This window comes from Emydura macquarii, unplaced genomic scaffold (assembly GCF_026122565.2).
Source record: "Emydura macquarii macquarii isolate MOO-44397 ecotype Brisbane River unplaced genomic scaffold, CSIRO-AGI_Emac_v2 contig_306, whole genome shotgun sequence".
In the NCBI taxonomy this organism is placed as follows: domain Eukaryota; kingdom Metazoa; phylum Chordata; order Testudines; family Chelidae; genus Emydura; species Emydura macquarii.
Window position 1 is genome coordinate 1107647 of NW_027130443.1, and position 13961 is coordinate 1121607.

Consider the following 13961-nt stretch of genomic DNA (forward strand, 5'->3'; position numbering starts at 1 on the left):
CCACAATGCCCTGGAGCGGCCTCCTGTCCCACGACGCCCTGCTGGCCTCCTGTCCTATCCCACAATGCCCTGGAGCGGCCTCCTGCCCCATGATGCACTGGGGTCTCACTGGCTGCTTCTCCAAGCCCCGCCCCCTCACGTGGGGAACGGGCCTCGCCCCCTGTGAGTGGCGCGGGCCGTCGCGATGACGTAACACCACCCCGGGAGCGACGCGCAGTGGGCGGGGCGGCGGCAGGGAGAAGCGAGGTGACGCAAGGCGTAGCAGGGTCCGGCGGGCGGGGCCGCGCTGCGCGCCCGAGGGACGGTGACGTCATCGTCTGCGTCGGGAGGGCGGTCGGAGGTGACGCGGCTCGCGCGCCCGGCCCCCCCCCTTTTTTTCGGACGCGGGTTGATGACGCCATTGGGCGGCGCCGGCGGCTCCTGGGAGAGGAGGAGGCGGCGGCGGCGGAGGGAGCCGGAGCGAGGCCCCGACCGGGGGGGTGAGTGACCTGTCCCTCCCCCCGCGGGTCCGCATCCCCCCAGGCTTCACCCCTCGCCCTGCTCCCCCTCGGGTCCGCCTCTCCCCCTCCCCCCGGCCCTGCTCCCACCCGGGTCCGCCCCTCCAGCCTTCACCCCCCCGTACCTGGTCCACTCCCCCCCGGCCCTGCTCCCACCCGGGTCCGCCCCTCCAGCCTTCACCCCCCCATACCTGGTCCACTCTCCCCCGGCCCTGTTCTCAACCGGGTCCGCCTCCCCCTCCCCCCTTCAACCTTCCCTCCGGGTCTGCTCCCCTCACGTTTCCCCCCACGACCCCTCCCCAAGGCGCCCCGGGGGGGGGAGGGTGAAGGGGTTTGGCGGGAGCAGCCTCCAGGTCCTGCGGCTGGGGGGGAGGTGTTTAGAGGCTTCCTCCTCCCCCAGGGTCTCCTGTTCTCTCGAGGTGACTGTACGGGGGGTGGCAGGATCTCAGGGCACCGCCAGCCCCCCCCCCCCCCCGGGAGGCTCACCTGGAGTCTGAGGCACTTTCTTTCACTTCAGTGGGGCTGGCAGGTGTGGCCCGGAGAGCAGCAGCCCCGCCCCGTGCCCCCCACAGCACCCAGCACCTCACCCTCCGTGTGCAGTGACAACGTTGTCGCCGGGTCCATCCTTTCCCCAGTTCGCCCATCGCCGCCCTGGGGGCTCGGCCTCCTGCCGCAGGAGTGGGGATTTCGCTCCAAATACCCCCCTCGGGTTGGACTCGGGACTGTGTCTCGGGCCCCTCCCGTCCAGGCCGTGTCTGGGTCTGGCCGGTCTCGCCGGACACATCCGCACTGTGGGGCTTGCTGGCCCACCAAGCCCCGACTTAGAAGCCACGCTGCTGCGTCTTCGCTGCTGCTGCTCCTCCAAACCGAATTGCAGGCATGCCGATGCCTGCCATGCAGACGCAGCCTTGAGACGCGGCCTTCCCTCACTCGAACTGGGGGCATATCGCCTCTCCGTTGCTGCGGCAGCCTTCCCCTGGCCTCGACAAAGGCGACCTCGCCCTCACTCAGCCCCCAGTCGGAGCGCGGCTGCAAAGATTGTTCGCTTTGCCCATGACACCCCTCTCTTTACAGCCTCCCTTCTCTGTCGCCTGCTTGTTTCTGCTGTCCCGGCCCTCCCACTTTATCCCCACCTCTCCAGCACCTTCCCTTCACTATCGAGAGAGCGACTCCTGCCTCAGGTTAGCTCCTGACGCCAGCCTTCACTGCCCACCAAAATTTGCCTGGTGTGCCTCTCCCATCCACCAGCGTGGCCTCCTGGTTGCCTTGTGCCCCCTCCGCCAACCTGTGGCTGTCTGCTGTCTCTGAGACTGAGATCTTTGGGGCGGGGCCCATCTTTGTTCTGCGTGCATACAGTGCCTAGCACCCTGGCATCCCAGCCTGTTCCTGGGTCGCTAGCTGCCATGTGTATGCAAATGGGGGATAGTCGAACTTGTTGCGTGTACCGGCAGCTCTTTGCCTCCTGCCGTTCACCACCCCTTGCTAGGGGCTCTCTGTGCCTCCCCCCCCATTGCCTCTTTTCTCCATGCCAGGGAGGTCACAACTTTGCTGTGCCTACCTGAGGGAAATCTTCCTCTACGGCAGTGGTTCTCGACCTTCGGGGCCGCTGGCGGCCCAACCCGCACACAGCCATGGTCCACATGACATCCTCCAGCCATACGGGTAGTATGTGTATTGTGTGGCTGCAGCCAATGTAACATGCAGAGAGCTGCATATGCGGCCCCCAGTGGTAAATAGGTTGAGAACCACTGCTCTGTGGAGACACTCCTCTTTCAGCTAAGGACACCGGCAAAGGGCTGCTGGGGTGGAAGAAGCTATTCCAGCAAAGCCCTTCTTTACACCGGTATGGGACACTCCCTGTTATCCACACAGCACGGGGGACACGGATTTTACATGGATAAGTGGGAGTGTGGATAATTGAATCAGCAATGGAGTGGCCTCCCTCACAGTTATCCTCTCTGCAGCCCTGCCCTGGGATCTCTGTTTTATTATCCGAACCGCTGCATTATCCAAATCCTTTCCTTGGACACCAGCGTGAGAGAGGTGCCCTCGGCAGCTGTGGGTCAAAGAGGGGTTTTGGATAATACAGAGGTTCGGATAATAGAGTTTTGGAGAAACAGGAGCATGCTGTATATTAAAACCACCCCCTAGGAGTGAATGAAGCTTTACTGGGGATAGCTCAGCTCTGCCAGCAGAACTGCCTCTAGGCTAGGGGGCTTCACACTCCTGGCCAGCAGAGCTAAGCCGGCAGACGTTTGCAAGGTCGACGTATCTTCAGGGCTGTAGCTCTTTACTGAAGACGCTACTATGCCGCTGGGAAAGCCTCTCCCGTAGGCGTGGTTAATCCACCTCCGCGAGAGGTGGCAGCTCTGTGGGTGGGAGAACTATTTGACGACTAGAATAATGCCGTCTACGGCAGGGAGCTAGGCTGGTATAACTGTGTCGCACGGGGCGGGCGTGTGGATTTTTCACACCCCTGAGCAACGGAGTCACACTGATGCAAGTTTGTAGTTTCGACCTGGCCTCAGTGTGGACGCAATTATAGTGGTAGAAAGGTGCTTATGCCAGCATAGCTTTCAGCTTGTTAGATTTCAGCGCCAGAAAGGACATCAGATCATCTAGTGAGTTAGGTCTTATATATCCCCATTAAATGTTACCCACTAACTCGTGTTGGACATATTCCATAAAGGAATGTAGTCTGGCTTGGAAGAGTTCAGTAGATGGAAAATCCACCACTTCACAGTTTGTCTAATCTGCTTGATGATTTAAAAATTGGTACCTAATTGGAATTTGTCCAGCCATTAAATCTTGAGCTGCCTTTCTCTGCTACATTAAAGACCCCTTTAGTACCTGGAATTTTTGCCTGAATACAGTCATGGGGAGATCTTCTAAAAAGAATCTTGTTAGAAAAGAGAGAAGTAAGAGAGGAGATTATAGAAGTCCAGAAAATAATCAGGCTTGGAAGGATTAGTTTTTTAATTAGTAAAAGTCTATTTTACTGTACACACAGGATGAGAAAATATTTCCATGAATGATAATCAAAATTTACAGATAGGCAAAGTAAGTGAAATGCTGCTTGAAAACTAGAATTAGACAAAGGAAATATCCTTACATCAATTTTGACACGGGACGTTGGTAATTGTATTTTAAACAGTTGTCTTTTTAACTCTTTGGGTCTCAACATCTACCGTCATTCAATTATTGTCTGACCCGCCCCAGCCCTGAAAATTGAAATCAATGAAAATGAAAAAAGCTTAAGCCATAATTTTGCACGACTGAAAATTTAAATTGCTAAAAATTGGGGAGGGGGAAAATGCTTAAAAATAAATATCGATATCATTGATCAAATGATTTTAAAAAAATCAAATTCTGCCAATCCTAAAAATGGCTGGTAAAGAAGTTAGATTGGAAACTTCTGTTTTCTCTGCCTTGAGACAAGAACAAGGGGACGAATTCAGACCTGATTGAAGGAAATTCTTCTGCACGTCTTATCTAATCCTGGTTAACCAGTGGAATACTCTGCCCCAGGAAGTCTTGGGGCCGAGAATGTAACAAGATTCAAAGGACATCTCTATGGGTGACAAGAATATCCAGAGTTAGGATAGTGAGGGCTAACAAGTTTTGGGAAGGGAGATTAAACCGACCTCGTGCTTTGGGATTTAAGCCAATCTCCAATTATTGGAAATCAAGATGAGACCTTTGTAGGAAGTGGTTTATCTCCCATGTGTATGGTTTTTACAACCTAGATTGAAACACCCCAGACTGGTTGGATCTGTTCTGGTGATTTCAGCGCTGCACAGACAACTAACAGAACTGGAAGGGACCTCTTTTTACGCCAGTGAGGCTTGATCCCCGTCTGTGTCAGGCAATCCCGGTCCTCAACTGGTCAAGCTCCATCTTCGGACCAGTTAGGTTCTCCCCCTCCTTATCCAGGACCTCACTCGTCCAATGGTTAGAAGCCTCCCAATTCCCAGCCTACGTTCAGAGTTTCCAACACCAGAAAGGACCATTTGTGATCATCCAGTTTGACCTGTCTAAGACAGGCCAGAGACCTTCCCAGAACTAATTCCTAGAGTAGATCTTTTAGAAAAACAGCCGTTTAAACTGATTTAAACGTTGTTGGTGTCGGCCCATCCACCACGACCCTTGGGTCGATTGTTCCAGTGATTAATTATTCTCATTGTTGCAAATGTACACCTTATTTCATAGAATCCTAGAAGATGAGGGACCTCAGAAGGTATCTAGTCCAGCCCCCTGCTCACAGCAGGACCAACCTCAGCTAAACCATCCCAGCCAGGGCTTTGTCAAGCCGGGCCTTAAAAACCTCCTAAGGAAGGAGATTCCCCCACCTCCCTAGGTAACCCATTCCAGTGCTTCACCACCCTCTGAGTGAAAAAGTTCTTCCTAATATCCAACCTAGACCTCCCCCACTGCAACTTGAGACCATTGCTCCTTGTTCTGTCATCTGCCACCACTGAAAACAGCCTAGCTCCATCCTCCCTGGAACCCACTTCAGGAGCCAGCTTTTCCATCTGAATTTCTCTAGTGTCAACTTCCAGCCGTTGGATGGTGTTAGACCTTTGCTAGATTGAAGAGCCCGTTAAGGAAGTATTCGTTCCTCAGGGAGATACTCCGAGATGGTGATGGAGTCGCCCCATGGCCTTCTCCCTGTATAATACCTTTGTAATAGTCTCTCACTCTACAGAAGGTGTTTTTTTGTTGTTGTTTTTTTAAATCATTCTCCTGGTTCTTTTCCGACCCCTCTCTGGTGAATCAACATCCTTCTCGAACCTCGGGCACCGGAATTGGATGCAGTATTCGGGCAGCTTTCAGTCAGAGCCACACACACAGACACAAAAGGGGTGTGTGGGGGGGGGGCGAGACAATCTCTTATTTGACCAGCTTCTGCTGGTGAAAGAGACAAGCTTTCGCACGTCCCCGGGGCTCTTCAGGTCCTCAACAGCTCGTGTCTACAGCAGGAGTCGATGCAATAAAAGATATGAACACCCCCCCCCCCCCCCCCATCTGGGACCAACACGGCTAACGCCGACGGAAGATTTCAAGTTGTTTTCCAAATCAGTCCCCTGCTTTCGATAGCCACATCCCCCTTCCTGGGGAGGCTCCCCAGTCGTCTAGAGTCAATCGATCCCCATGCGTGAGCGAAAGAAATTCAGCCAAACCAGCCCCCCAACTGATTCAAGAGCGTCCATTCCGGTAGCACCTAGGAATCCTGGTTGCAGGGGGCTGTTAGGCTGAACCCCCCCCCCCCCAGATCGAGATTCCCTCCCCCCCCACCAGGATCGGGATCCCCTCTATCGGGCCAGACACCCCGACTGGAATTGAGCAGCCATCCTCCATTGGGCCAGGCCCCTGGCAGACACCCTCATTATGCTAGGCGCAGCACAGAGCCTGACGGTGATTTCCCCTGTTATGTTGCCACCCTTCCTCCCCCAGAAGCTAGCAGGGTGTCATCCGTGTTTTCCAGCCAGCAGGCGGCACTGGGGAGGGGGGGGGAAACTGAGCCTCAAAGGGGGGAAGGGGATGGCACAGTGACTTGCGCGTCTCTCTGGCATCGGGCACAGCAGGAGACTAGCAGCCTGACCCATGTTTCCCCCTCCCTCCAGGCACGTCGGAGCCATGAAGGAAACCATCCAGGCCAAGAAGTTGTGGGGCCCGAGCGGCGGGCTCCGCGAGCCCCCCAGGCAGGAGAGGCTGCACCTGACGTCCCAGGACTGGGAGGAGCCCGAGGCCCCAGCCCCCAAGCACGGCGGCTGCTTTGAAGGCAGGCGCCGTCTGGCCTACACCAAGGAGCAGCCCCCAGGCTTTGCCAGCGAGGAGGAGGAGGACGAGGACGGCTGGGACTTGCCCTGCGTGTCGGGCTGGGCGGGGAGCCCGGCCCGGAGCAAAACCACGGGGGAGAAGGTGGCCAGGAGCGGAGGCCGGGACTGGCCCTTTGCCGGCGGGGCCGAGGGGCGGCCGCCGCCCCTGGGGGCCACCAGGAGGCGCTGCCAGCTGCGGCGACGCCAGCGGGCCCGCCGGGCCTTCCGCATGCTGCTCTACTCCAAAAGCTCCTCACTGGCCTTCCCCTGGAAGCTGTGGGGCAAGCTGGCCTGCCGGGGGCGCCGGCGGGGCGGCCCTAAGCGGACTCGCTCCTCCCTCTCTCTCTCCCCCGGCTCTCAGCCCGACGATGACCTGAAAGGCTGCCCCCTGGAGGAGGAGGACTGTCAGGGTGGGACTAAGACGGGGCCCCGCCCCTTGCGCTTCCAGCCCCGCCCCAAACCCCGGCTGGACTACCACCTGGGTGGGGCCTTTGCCCCCTCACCTCCCCGGCTCAGCCTTCTGGGGGCGCTGATGGGTGAGGAACCGGCCTCCACCTCCTTCCTGCAGTTCACCCAGCTGCAGCGAGCGGCCTTCGAGAAGGACGGTGCCATGGAGGTGGCGGGGGAGGACGGTGCCCGGCTGACAGCCGAGCGGTCGCCCGCTGGGAGCAGGAGAGAGGCGCAGCCAATGCTGGACGGGGACCCAGGTAACCGGGGGAGGAGGGTGGGATGGAAACAGACCCCCCCCCATGCCAACACAGCCCCCCCAAAATCCTAGTGACCCCCCCCCGGTGTAACGGCCCCCGTGTCCGCCTCCCTACTCAGGCCCTGCAAGCGCCCTGCCCAACGGCTTTGCCTCCCTGGCTCCCGCCGGCGACATCCTGGCCGCCAGCACCTCGGACCCCAGCATCGTCATCAGCAACGTCTGCAGCGTCCATGCAGCCGAGGATCTCTTCCGGTGCACCGGGGACAAGGACGGGCCTGGAGCCCCGCCAAGAGAGGTGTCCCCCGGGGAGAAGGCGGCGCCGCACAGCCCGCTGCGGGAGGAACACGTCACCTGCGTGCAGAGTAAGGACCCAAGCCTCGGGCAGGAGCCAAACGTCTGCAGTGCTGACCTCCCGCCACAAGGGGTCAGGCTTGCTTCGGCAGCCTGAGGGCAGAAGGGGAGGGGCTAGCACAGAAGCCAGCCACGCCCCCCATGTGCAGCAGGGTGGCATTGCTATTTGGGTTCCTTGCCTTTGGTGCCCCTTGGTGCTTCCCTGTTGTAAAGCCAGCTGCGTGCTGCTAAGGCCCAGAGATTATGGTGTGTCGTCATGTCGTCATTAGGTTTCATAGTTAACACCCAACTTTGATTGCCTGGAGGCTTGTGGGTCAGAGCCTGCAAACTCAGGCAGACAGCCTGCCATACAATGCCATGCGGGAGGATTTTTTTTTATAAGCATCAGCAATATAAGCATCCTTGCTTTCCTTAAACTCGCTAAAACAAGGCCCGATCTGGGCGAGGGGTCCCTGTCTAAATAGCCGTCCCACCCCAGAGGGGGCCGCATCCCAGTGCCGGGCGAGGGAGTCCTGTCTAAGCAGCTGCCCTGCCCCAGAAGTGGCTGCATCTCAGCACCGGGCACTGTCACCTCAGCTATTCTGTCCTGCTGCTGTCGTTCCCCCCCCACCCCATGCAGGCATTCTGGATGAGTTCCTTCAGGCCTACGGCAGCCTGATCCCTGTCAGCACGGATGAGGTGGTGGAGAAGCTAGAAGACATTTTCCAGGAGGAGTTCTCCACACCACAGAGGTATCTGAGAAGGGTTAGAGCCAGGGGGCGGGAGGAAGGGCTGGGAGCCAGGACTCCTGGGTTCTCTCCCCAGCTCTGGGAGGGAGTGGGGCCTGACAAGGTCTGAGGGAGGTGGGACTATTGGGTGGTGAGGGTTAAATTACCCAGAGGGCTTTGCAGCTCCAGCTCTGCTCCTACCTGACTGCCCCGGCTCCCCCTGCAGGAAGGGCACGGTCCAGCAGCTGATCCAGTCCTACCAGCGCATGCCGGGCAACGCCATGGTCAGGGGCTTCCGGGTCAATTACAAGCGCCATGTGCTGACCATGGACGACCTGCAGACCCTCTACGGGCCCAACTGGCTCAACGACCAGGTAGGGGTGGGGCTCACCCTGACCATCAGCACTGGCCCCCAGGATATCTCAGTGCTGGGAAGGAGGTTGCTGTCTAACCGGCCACCCCACCCCAGAGGTGGCTGCATCTTAGCACCAGACAAGGGGTCCCTGTATAACCAGCCGCCGCACCCCAGAGGTGGCCGCATCTCGGGCCCAGGGGAGGGATCCTTGTATAACCAGCTGCTCCGCCCCAGAGGTGGCCGTATCTCGGCGCTGGGAGAGGGGCCCCCTGTATAACTGGCCGCCCTGCCCCAGAGGTGGCCGCATCTCAGCACTGGGCGAGGGGTCCCTGGATAACCGGCCACCCCATCCCAGAGGGGGCCGCAGCTGGGTCTGAAGTGGGGTGTGGTGCCCCTAACCCTCTTTCCTTTCTCACTGCTGTCTGTGCAGGTCATGAACATGTACGGGGACCTCGTCATGGACACGGTGCCAGAGAAGGTGAGGCCCTGTGGCCGTGCTCCCCCCACCCCACAGTCCCCAAACCATAGTCCCCCTAGAGGGGAAAGTCCCCCTGCCCCATCCCCCGACCCTCCCTGAGCCAGCCCGTCCCCGAGGGTCCAGATTGCATCAGCTCCTCCTTGGCCCTCGGCCCCATGGCTACATGTGGGGCAGAGGGGCCATAAGAGTCTCGCCAGCCTAGGGCGCCCCAGTTGCACTGTGCCGAGGTGTCATTCTATGGGACTGTCCCCCGCTATCCTGGCCCTGTTCTTCCACCTCTGCCAGTGTAAACCCACCCTGCCCCCTCACTTCAAAAAGAGATTTCCTGTGAGTCAGAGAAACCCGGGAGTTCAAACTAGGAGGGGCTGGACGCCTGGGTTCTCTCTCCCCGGCTCTGGGAGGGGAGTGGGGCTGATGGGTCAGAGCAGGGGGGGTTGGGTGCCCCGTGGGATTCTGGGATAAAAAGGGGCAGGAGAGACGCGGGTGCATTTTTCCCCCAGCGCTCCTTTTGTCGCTGCCTTTCCCGATCTCCCAGGGCAGGCCCTGCCAGAGCCCGTTTCACTCCAGCATCCGGCACATGCTGCCTGGGCCGGGGACGCCAGGGGTGTGGGGTCAAATGGGGAGAGCGGCGGGGAGGGGATGGAGGCGTGGGGCCAGGAATGGGGCTGTTGGTGTCTAAATGGAGGTTCTTGTCTCCCCCCTCCCCCCCATCTCCCAGGTCCATTTCTTCAACAGTTTTTTCTACGATAAGCTACGAACCAAGGGGTACGAGGGTGTGAAACGCTGGACTAAAAACGTGAGTCTGCCGGGGGGGGCTGCGGGGCGGGGCCTGTTGCAATGCCCCGGGGCGGCACTAATGGGGGGCGGGGGGGCTGGGGGGCCGGCGGGACCGGTTGCAGTGCCCCAGGGCGGCGCTAATGGGGGGGCTGCGGGATGGGGCTGTGGGGCCGGGCCAGTTGCAGGCGCTAGAGGGGGGCGGGGGGGCGCCATGCCCAAGCCGGCGGGGGGGCTCGGCTCCCCCCAAGGGCCGGCTCAGTGGGTGCGGCGCCCCCCGCAGGTGGACATCTTCAACAAGGAGCTGCTGCTCATCCCCATCCACCTGGAGGTGCACTGGTCCCTCGTCTCCGTGGACGTGAGGCAGAAGAGCATCACCTACTTCGACTCGCAGCGCACGCTCAACCGCCGCTGCCCCAAGGTACCCACCGCGGGGGGCGGGGCCGCTGCCCTCTGGGGGGGCGCCGGCTCCCTTCCGGCCCCACGGCGGGGGACTGGTTGGCTCGGGGAGGGCAGGGAATTGGGCATAGGGCCATTCCCCTCTAGGGGGTGCTAGCCCCACAGCAGGGGAGTGGTTGGCTCGGGGGGTGGGGGGGCAGGGCACAGGGCCGTTCCCCTCTAGGGGGCGCCGGCCCCACGGCGGGGGTGTGGCTAGCTACACAGCCTGAACTCCCAGCTGCCTCCTAGTGGTGAGACCTAGATACTGTGCGGGCAGCCCCCCTCTTGTCGCCCCTTTCCCCACGAGTCACCCCCTTTGTGCTCACCCTACCCCCCAGCACATCTGTAGGTACCTCCAGGCCGAAGCAGACAAGAAGGATCGGCCGGACTTCCGAGACGGCTGGAAGGGCTCCTTTAAGATGGTGAGCCAGGACGCCTGCGTTCTCCGCAGCTCGGGAAGGGGCGGGGGGTCTAGTGGTTAGAGCAGGGGGGTGGGAGCCAGGACGCCTGGGTTGTATCTCTCCGAGCCAATGGCGGGGCTCTGGAAGGACTGTCTATCGCATGACTCGCGGGGTGAGGGGTGTGGCAGGACTGGCCCCAGCTCATCCTCCCCTCTTCCCTCCACCCCCCTCGCAGAACGTCGCCCGGCAGAACAACGACAGCGACTGCGGCGCCTTCGTCCTGCAGGTGAGTGGCAGCTGGGACTGGGGAGGAGCCGGGGGGGGGACCAGCGGGGGACGGGATCCCGGATCTCACCCCCTCCCCCATACGCACCCTAACGACCCCCCTATGGCCTGGATCACACACACACCCACACCCCCTGACCTGGCATCCACACATGCCCGCATATGGGAGGCAGCAGGGTTGGGGTTGGCATTTCCTCCCCTCCTCCCACACAACGCTGAGTGTGTTTACCCAGCATGCTGCTGGGCAGCATCTCTCTCCTCCCCCCGCCCCCCCCACTGCTGGGCAGGAGGCTGGTTCGGGGGGGGGGAGGTGGGAGTTTGTGATTAGGATCTGGGAACTGAGCTGAGAGTGGAGAAACTCATCTCACGTACACTGGGGTTGGATGGGAGCCGGCGCCCCCTGGGGGCGGAAAGCTTTTCTCGGCCCCCCCCAACCCTTTTCCTGCCTCTTTCCCCCTCCCCCCCAGTACTGCAAGTTCCTGGCGCTGGGCCGGGCCTTCTCCTTCACCCAGCAGGACATGCCCAAGCTCCGGCGGCTGATGTACAAGGAACTGTGTCACTGCAAGCTCAGCGTGTGAGACGCTCCCCCACCAGACGGCCACGCAGACACCCCCCCCCCCCGCTGGGGGGGGGGCCCCCCGGACCCCAGAAGGATGTGAGGGGGATGGGGGGGCAAGGGGCACTGACTCTGTAGCATTGGAACTCTTCAAGATGGGGCGGGGGGGCAGCTAATCCCACCTCTCCCCCTCCCCCCACCAGACTTTTGGGGGACTTTTTTTTTTTACTTTTTTTGGGGGGGCGTCCCCCCTCCCCCTTTTCTCTATTTTTTTTCATATTTAAACCCAGTTTCCCTCGTTACCTTTGGGGGGGCGGGTGGGTCACCGGTAAATACACGCCCCCATGAATTTTGGGGCCACTCTGGCTTGGGGGCAGGGTCACGCTGAGGGGAGGAGCCATTTCTACCAGAGCGGGGGAGGGGTGGAATCTCTCCCGCTGGTTATTTGTGTTAGTGAAGTTGTACGTTTGGGGGGTGGGGGGGGCAAGTTTATACACTGGGCTGTGACATGAGAAACAAGCATTTTTTTTATATATATATATATATAATGCGACCACAACTTGTTCTGGGCAATAAACTTCGTTTCTTTGGAGAAGCCCTGGGCTTGAAATGTGGGTGTCGGGGTGGGGCGGGCCCCTGCATCCCCCAAGGGGGGCAGGTTTTCTCCCCGCGCCGGCCGTCGAAGGAAGTGTGGGGCTGAGCAGGCTAGAAGAATGTCTGCTAAGGGGTGCCAGGGCGGTGGGTGGGGAATGGGACACGGGGCCATTGTGCCAGGCGCTGACCGGGGGTCCCCCATCGGGCCGGGCGCTGCACAGATCCCCCCGACCGAGGCTGGGGTCCCCCATCGGGCCGGGCGCTGCACAGATCCCCCCCGACCGAGGCTGGGGTCCCCCATCGGGCCGGGCACTGCACGGATCCCCCCGACCGAGGCTGTGGTCCCCCATCGGGCCGGGCACTGCACAGATCCCCCCGACCGAGGCTGGGGTCCCCCATCGGGCCGGGCACTGCACGGATCCCCCCGACCGAGGCTGGGGGTCCCCCATCGGGCCGGGTGCTGCACAGAAATCGACAAGGAAAGAGAATCCGAGGGCAGCTGCCGCTTTGCCCCACCCTGGCTAGTTCTCTCGCTGCAGGTGGAGCCAAGGTTTATACAACTACCAAAACCATCCGCACCCCAGGACAGGGCGGTGACGGGGGCCTTCAACTCCCCAGACATCGGTGGGGCAAACAGCAGCAGGGCCCAGACTCTCCGACGAGTTCTTGGAATGCAGGGGAGACCGTTTTTTTTATTTCAGAAGGTGGCGAAAGCGACCGGGACGAGGCTGTTCCGCGTTGGATTTGGACAAACGGAGGCGATGGTTGAGAATTTGAAGGCAGCTGGGGTGAAAGCTGGAATGAGCAAGCATGTGACTCGAAGGACCAGTCGGAGGGAAAACAGCACCATCCAGATAATGGGTTTCAAGCTGGCTGACTTTACCAAACTCAGGGAGTTGGTAGATAGGAGCCCTGGGGGGTAAAGCAGTTCGAGCAAGTGGGCCGTTTTTGGGAGACATTCAGGGCACGCGAGCAAACAGTCCCCCTGCATAGGAAAGACAGGAAGCCGGGCTAAACCAGGAGATCTTCAATGATCTGCAACTCAATAAGTGTCCTACAAAAAGCGGAAGCTAGGTCAGATTACAATGGATGAATCTAAACCAGGTGGGTAGGGAGCAAATTAGCCAGGCCAAAGCACAGACTGATATTAAACTAGCTGGAGACGTTCAGGGTAACAAGGACAAATACGTTAGAAACAAGCGGAAGGCCAAGGACCCATTACCCAGTAAGGCAGGGGAAGAAATGGTAGAAGCGCTAAATGACTTTTGTGGGGTCGATTTTCATGAGAAAGGTGAGTAGTGACTGGACGTCTAACCTGCTGAATGCCAGCGAGGTGGGATCTGAGGCTAAAATAGGGAAAGAACGCGTTAAAAATGACATAGGCAAGTTGGATGTGTTCACGACACCAGAGCTTGATGAAATGCATCCTCGAATGCTCGAGGAGCCGACTGAGGAACTGTCTGAGCCCTGAGTGATTATCTTGGGCAAGCCCTGGAAGACGGGAGAGAGGCCAGAGCTCTGGAAAAGGGAAAATATCATGTCCAGGGGAATCGGGGTTTTGCAGACCCAGTCGGCTTAACTTGCGCCCCCGGAAAGGAGCGAATAATTAAGCAATCAATCTGCAAACACCTGAGAAGGGGATAAAGTAGCAGCAGGGATTTGTCCAGAACAAAGCGGTGTCAAAACAACCTGCTAGCTTTCTTGGGCAGAGTCACGAGCCTGGTGGAGCGGCGGAAGTGGTAGACGTGGTATATCTTGGATTTAGGAAGGCTTGTGGTGCTATCTCGCGTGCTCGCCTCATAAACCAGCTACGGAAATATAACTCAGATGCAGCTACTCTAAAGTGGGTGCAAAACTGTTCCCAAGCAGTAGTTCACAGTCCAGGTGGAAAGTCGCATGGCGTGGGGTCCCGCTGGGATCCGTCCTGGGTCTACTTCTGTTCAATATCTTCACCAACAGCCCAGCGCAGACACGGATAAAGTTTGCAGCCGCTACCAAGC

At 59.3% G+C, this 13961-nt stretch overlaps 1 protein-coding gene across 1 annotated transcript; it reads left to right on the top strand.

The window, feature by feature from the left end:
• The first annotated feature begins 398 nt into the window (after positions 1-398).
• SENP3 (SUMO specific peptidase 3) lies at positions 399-11955 on the top strand. The gene is made up of 11 exons (XM_067556149.1): positions 399-479; positions 6122-7023; positions 7142-7384; positions 7993-8104; positions 8307-8454; positions 8866-8913; positions 9632-9709; positions 9971-10108; positions 10464-10547; positions 10762-10812; positions 11279-11955. The coding sequence occupies exons 2-11, from the start codon at positions 6135-6137 to the stop codon at positions 11387-11389; spliced, it is 1902 nt and encodes a 633-aa protein (XP_067412250.1). The 5' UTR covers positions 399-479; positions 6122-6134; the 3' UTR covers positions 11390-11955.
• Positions 11956-13961: the final 2006 nt, after the last annotated feature.

What these genes read in the sequence shown, in the direction of transcription:
- SENP3 (XM_067556149.1), top strand. Translation starts at nt 6,135, where the DNA reads ATGAAGGAAACCATCCAGGCCAAGAAGTTGTGGGGCCCGAGCGGCGGG. An exon ending in ACACGTCACCTGCGTGCAGA is followed by an intron (nt 7,385 to 7,992) that starts GTAAGGACCCAA and finishes CACCCCATGCAG; the next exon opens with GCATTCTGGATGAGTTCCTT. An exon ending in CCAACTGGCTCAACGACCAG is followed by an intron (nt 8,455 to 8,865) that starts GTAGGGGTGGGG and finishes CTGTCTGTGCAG; the next exon opens with GTCATGAACATGTACGGGGA.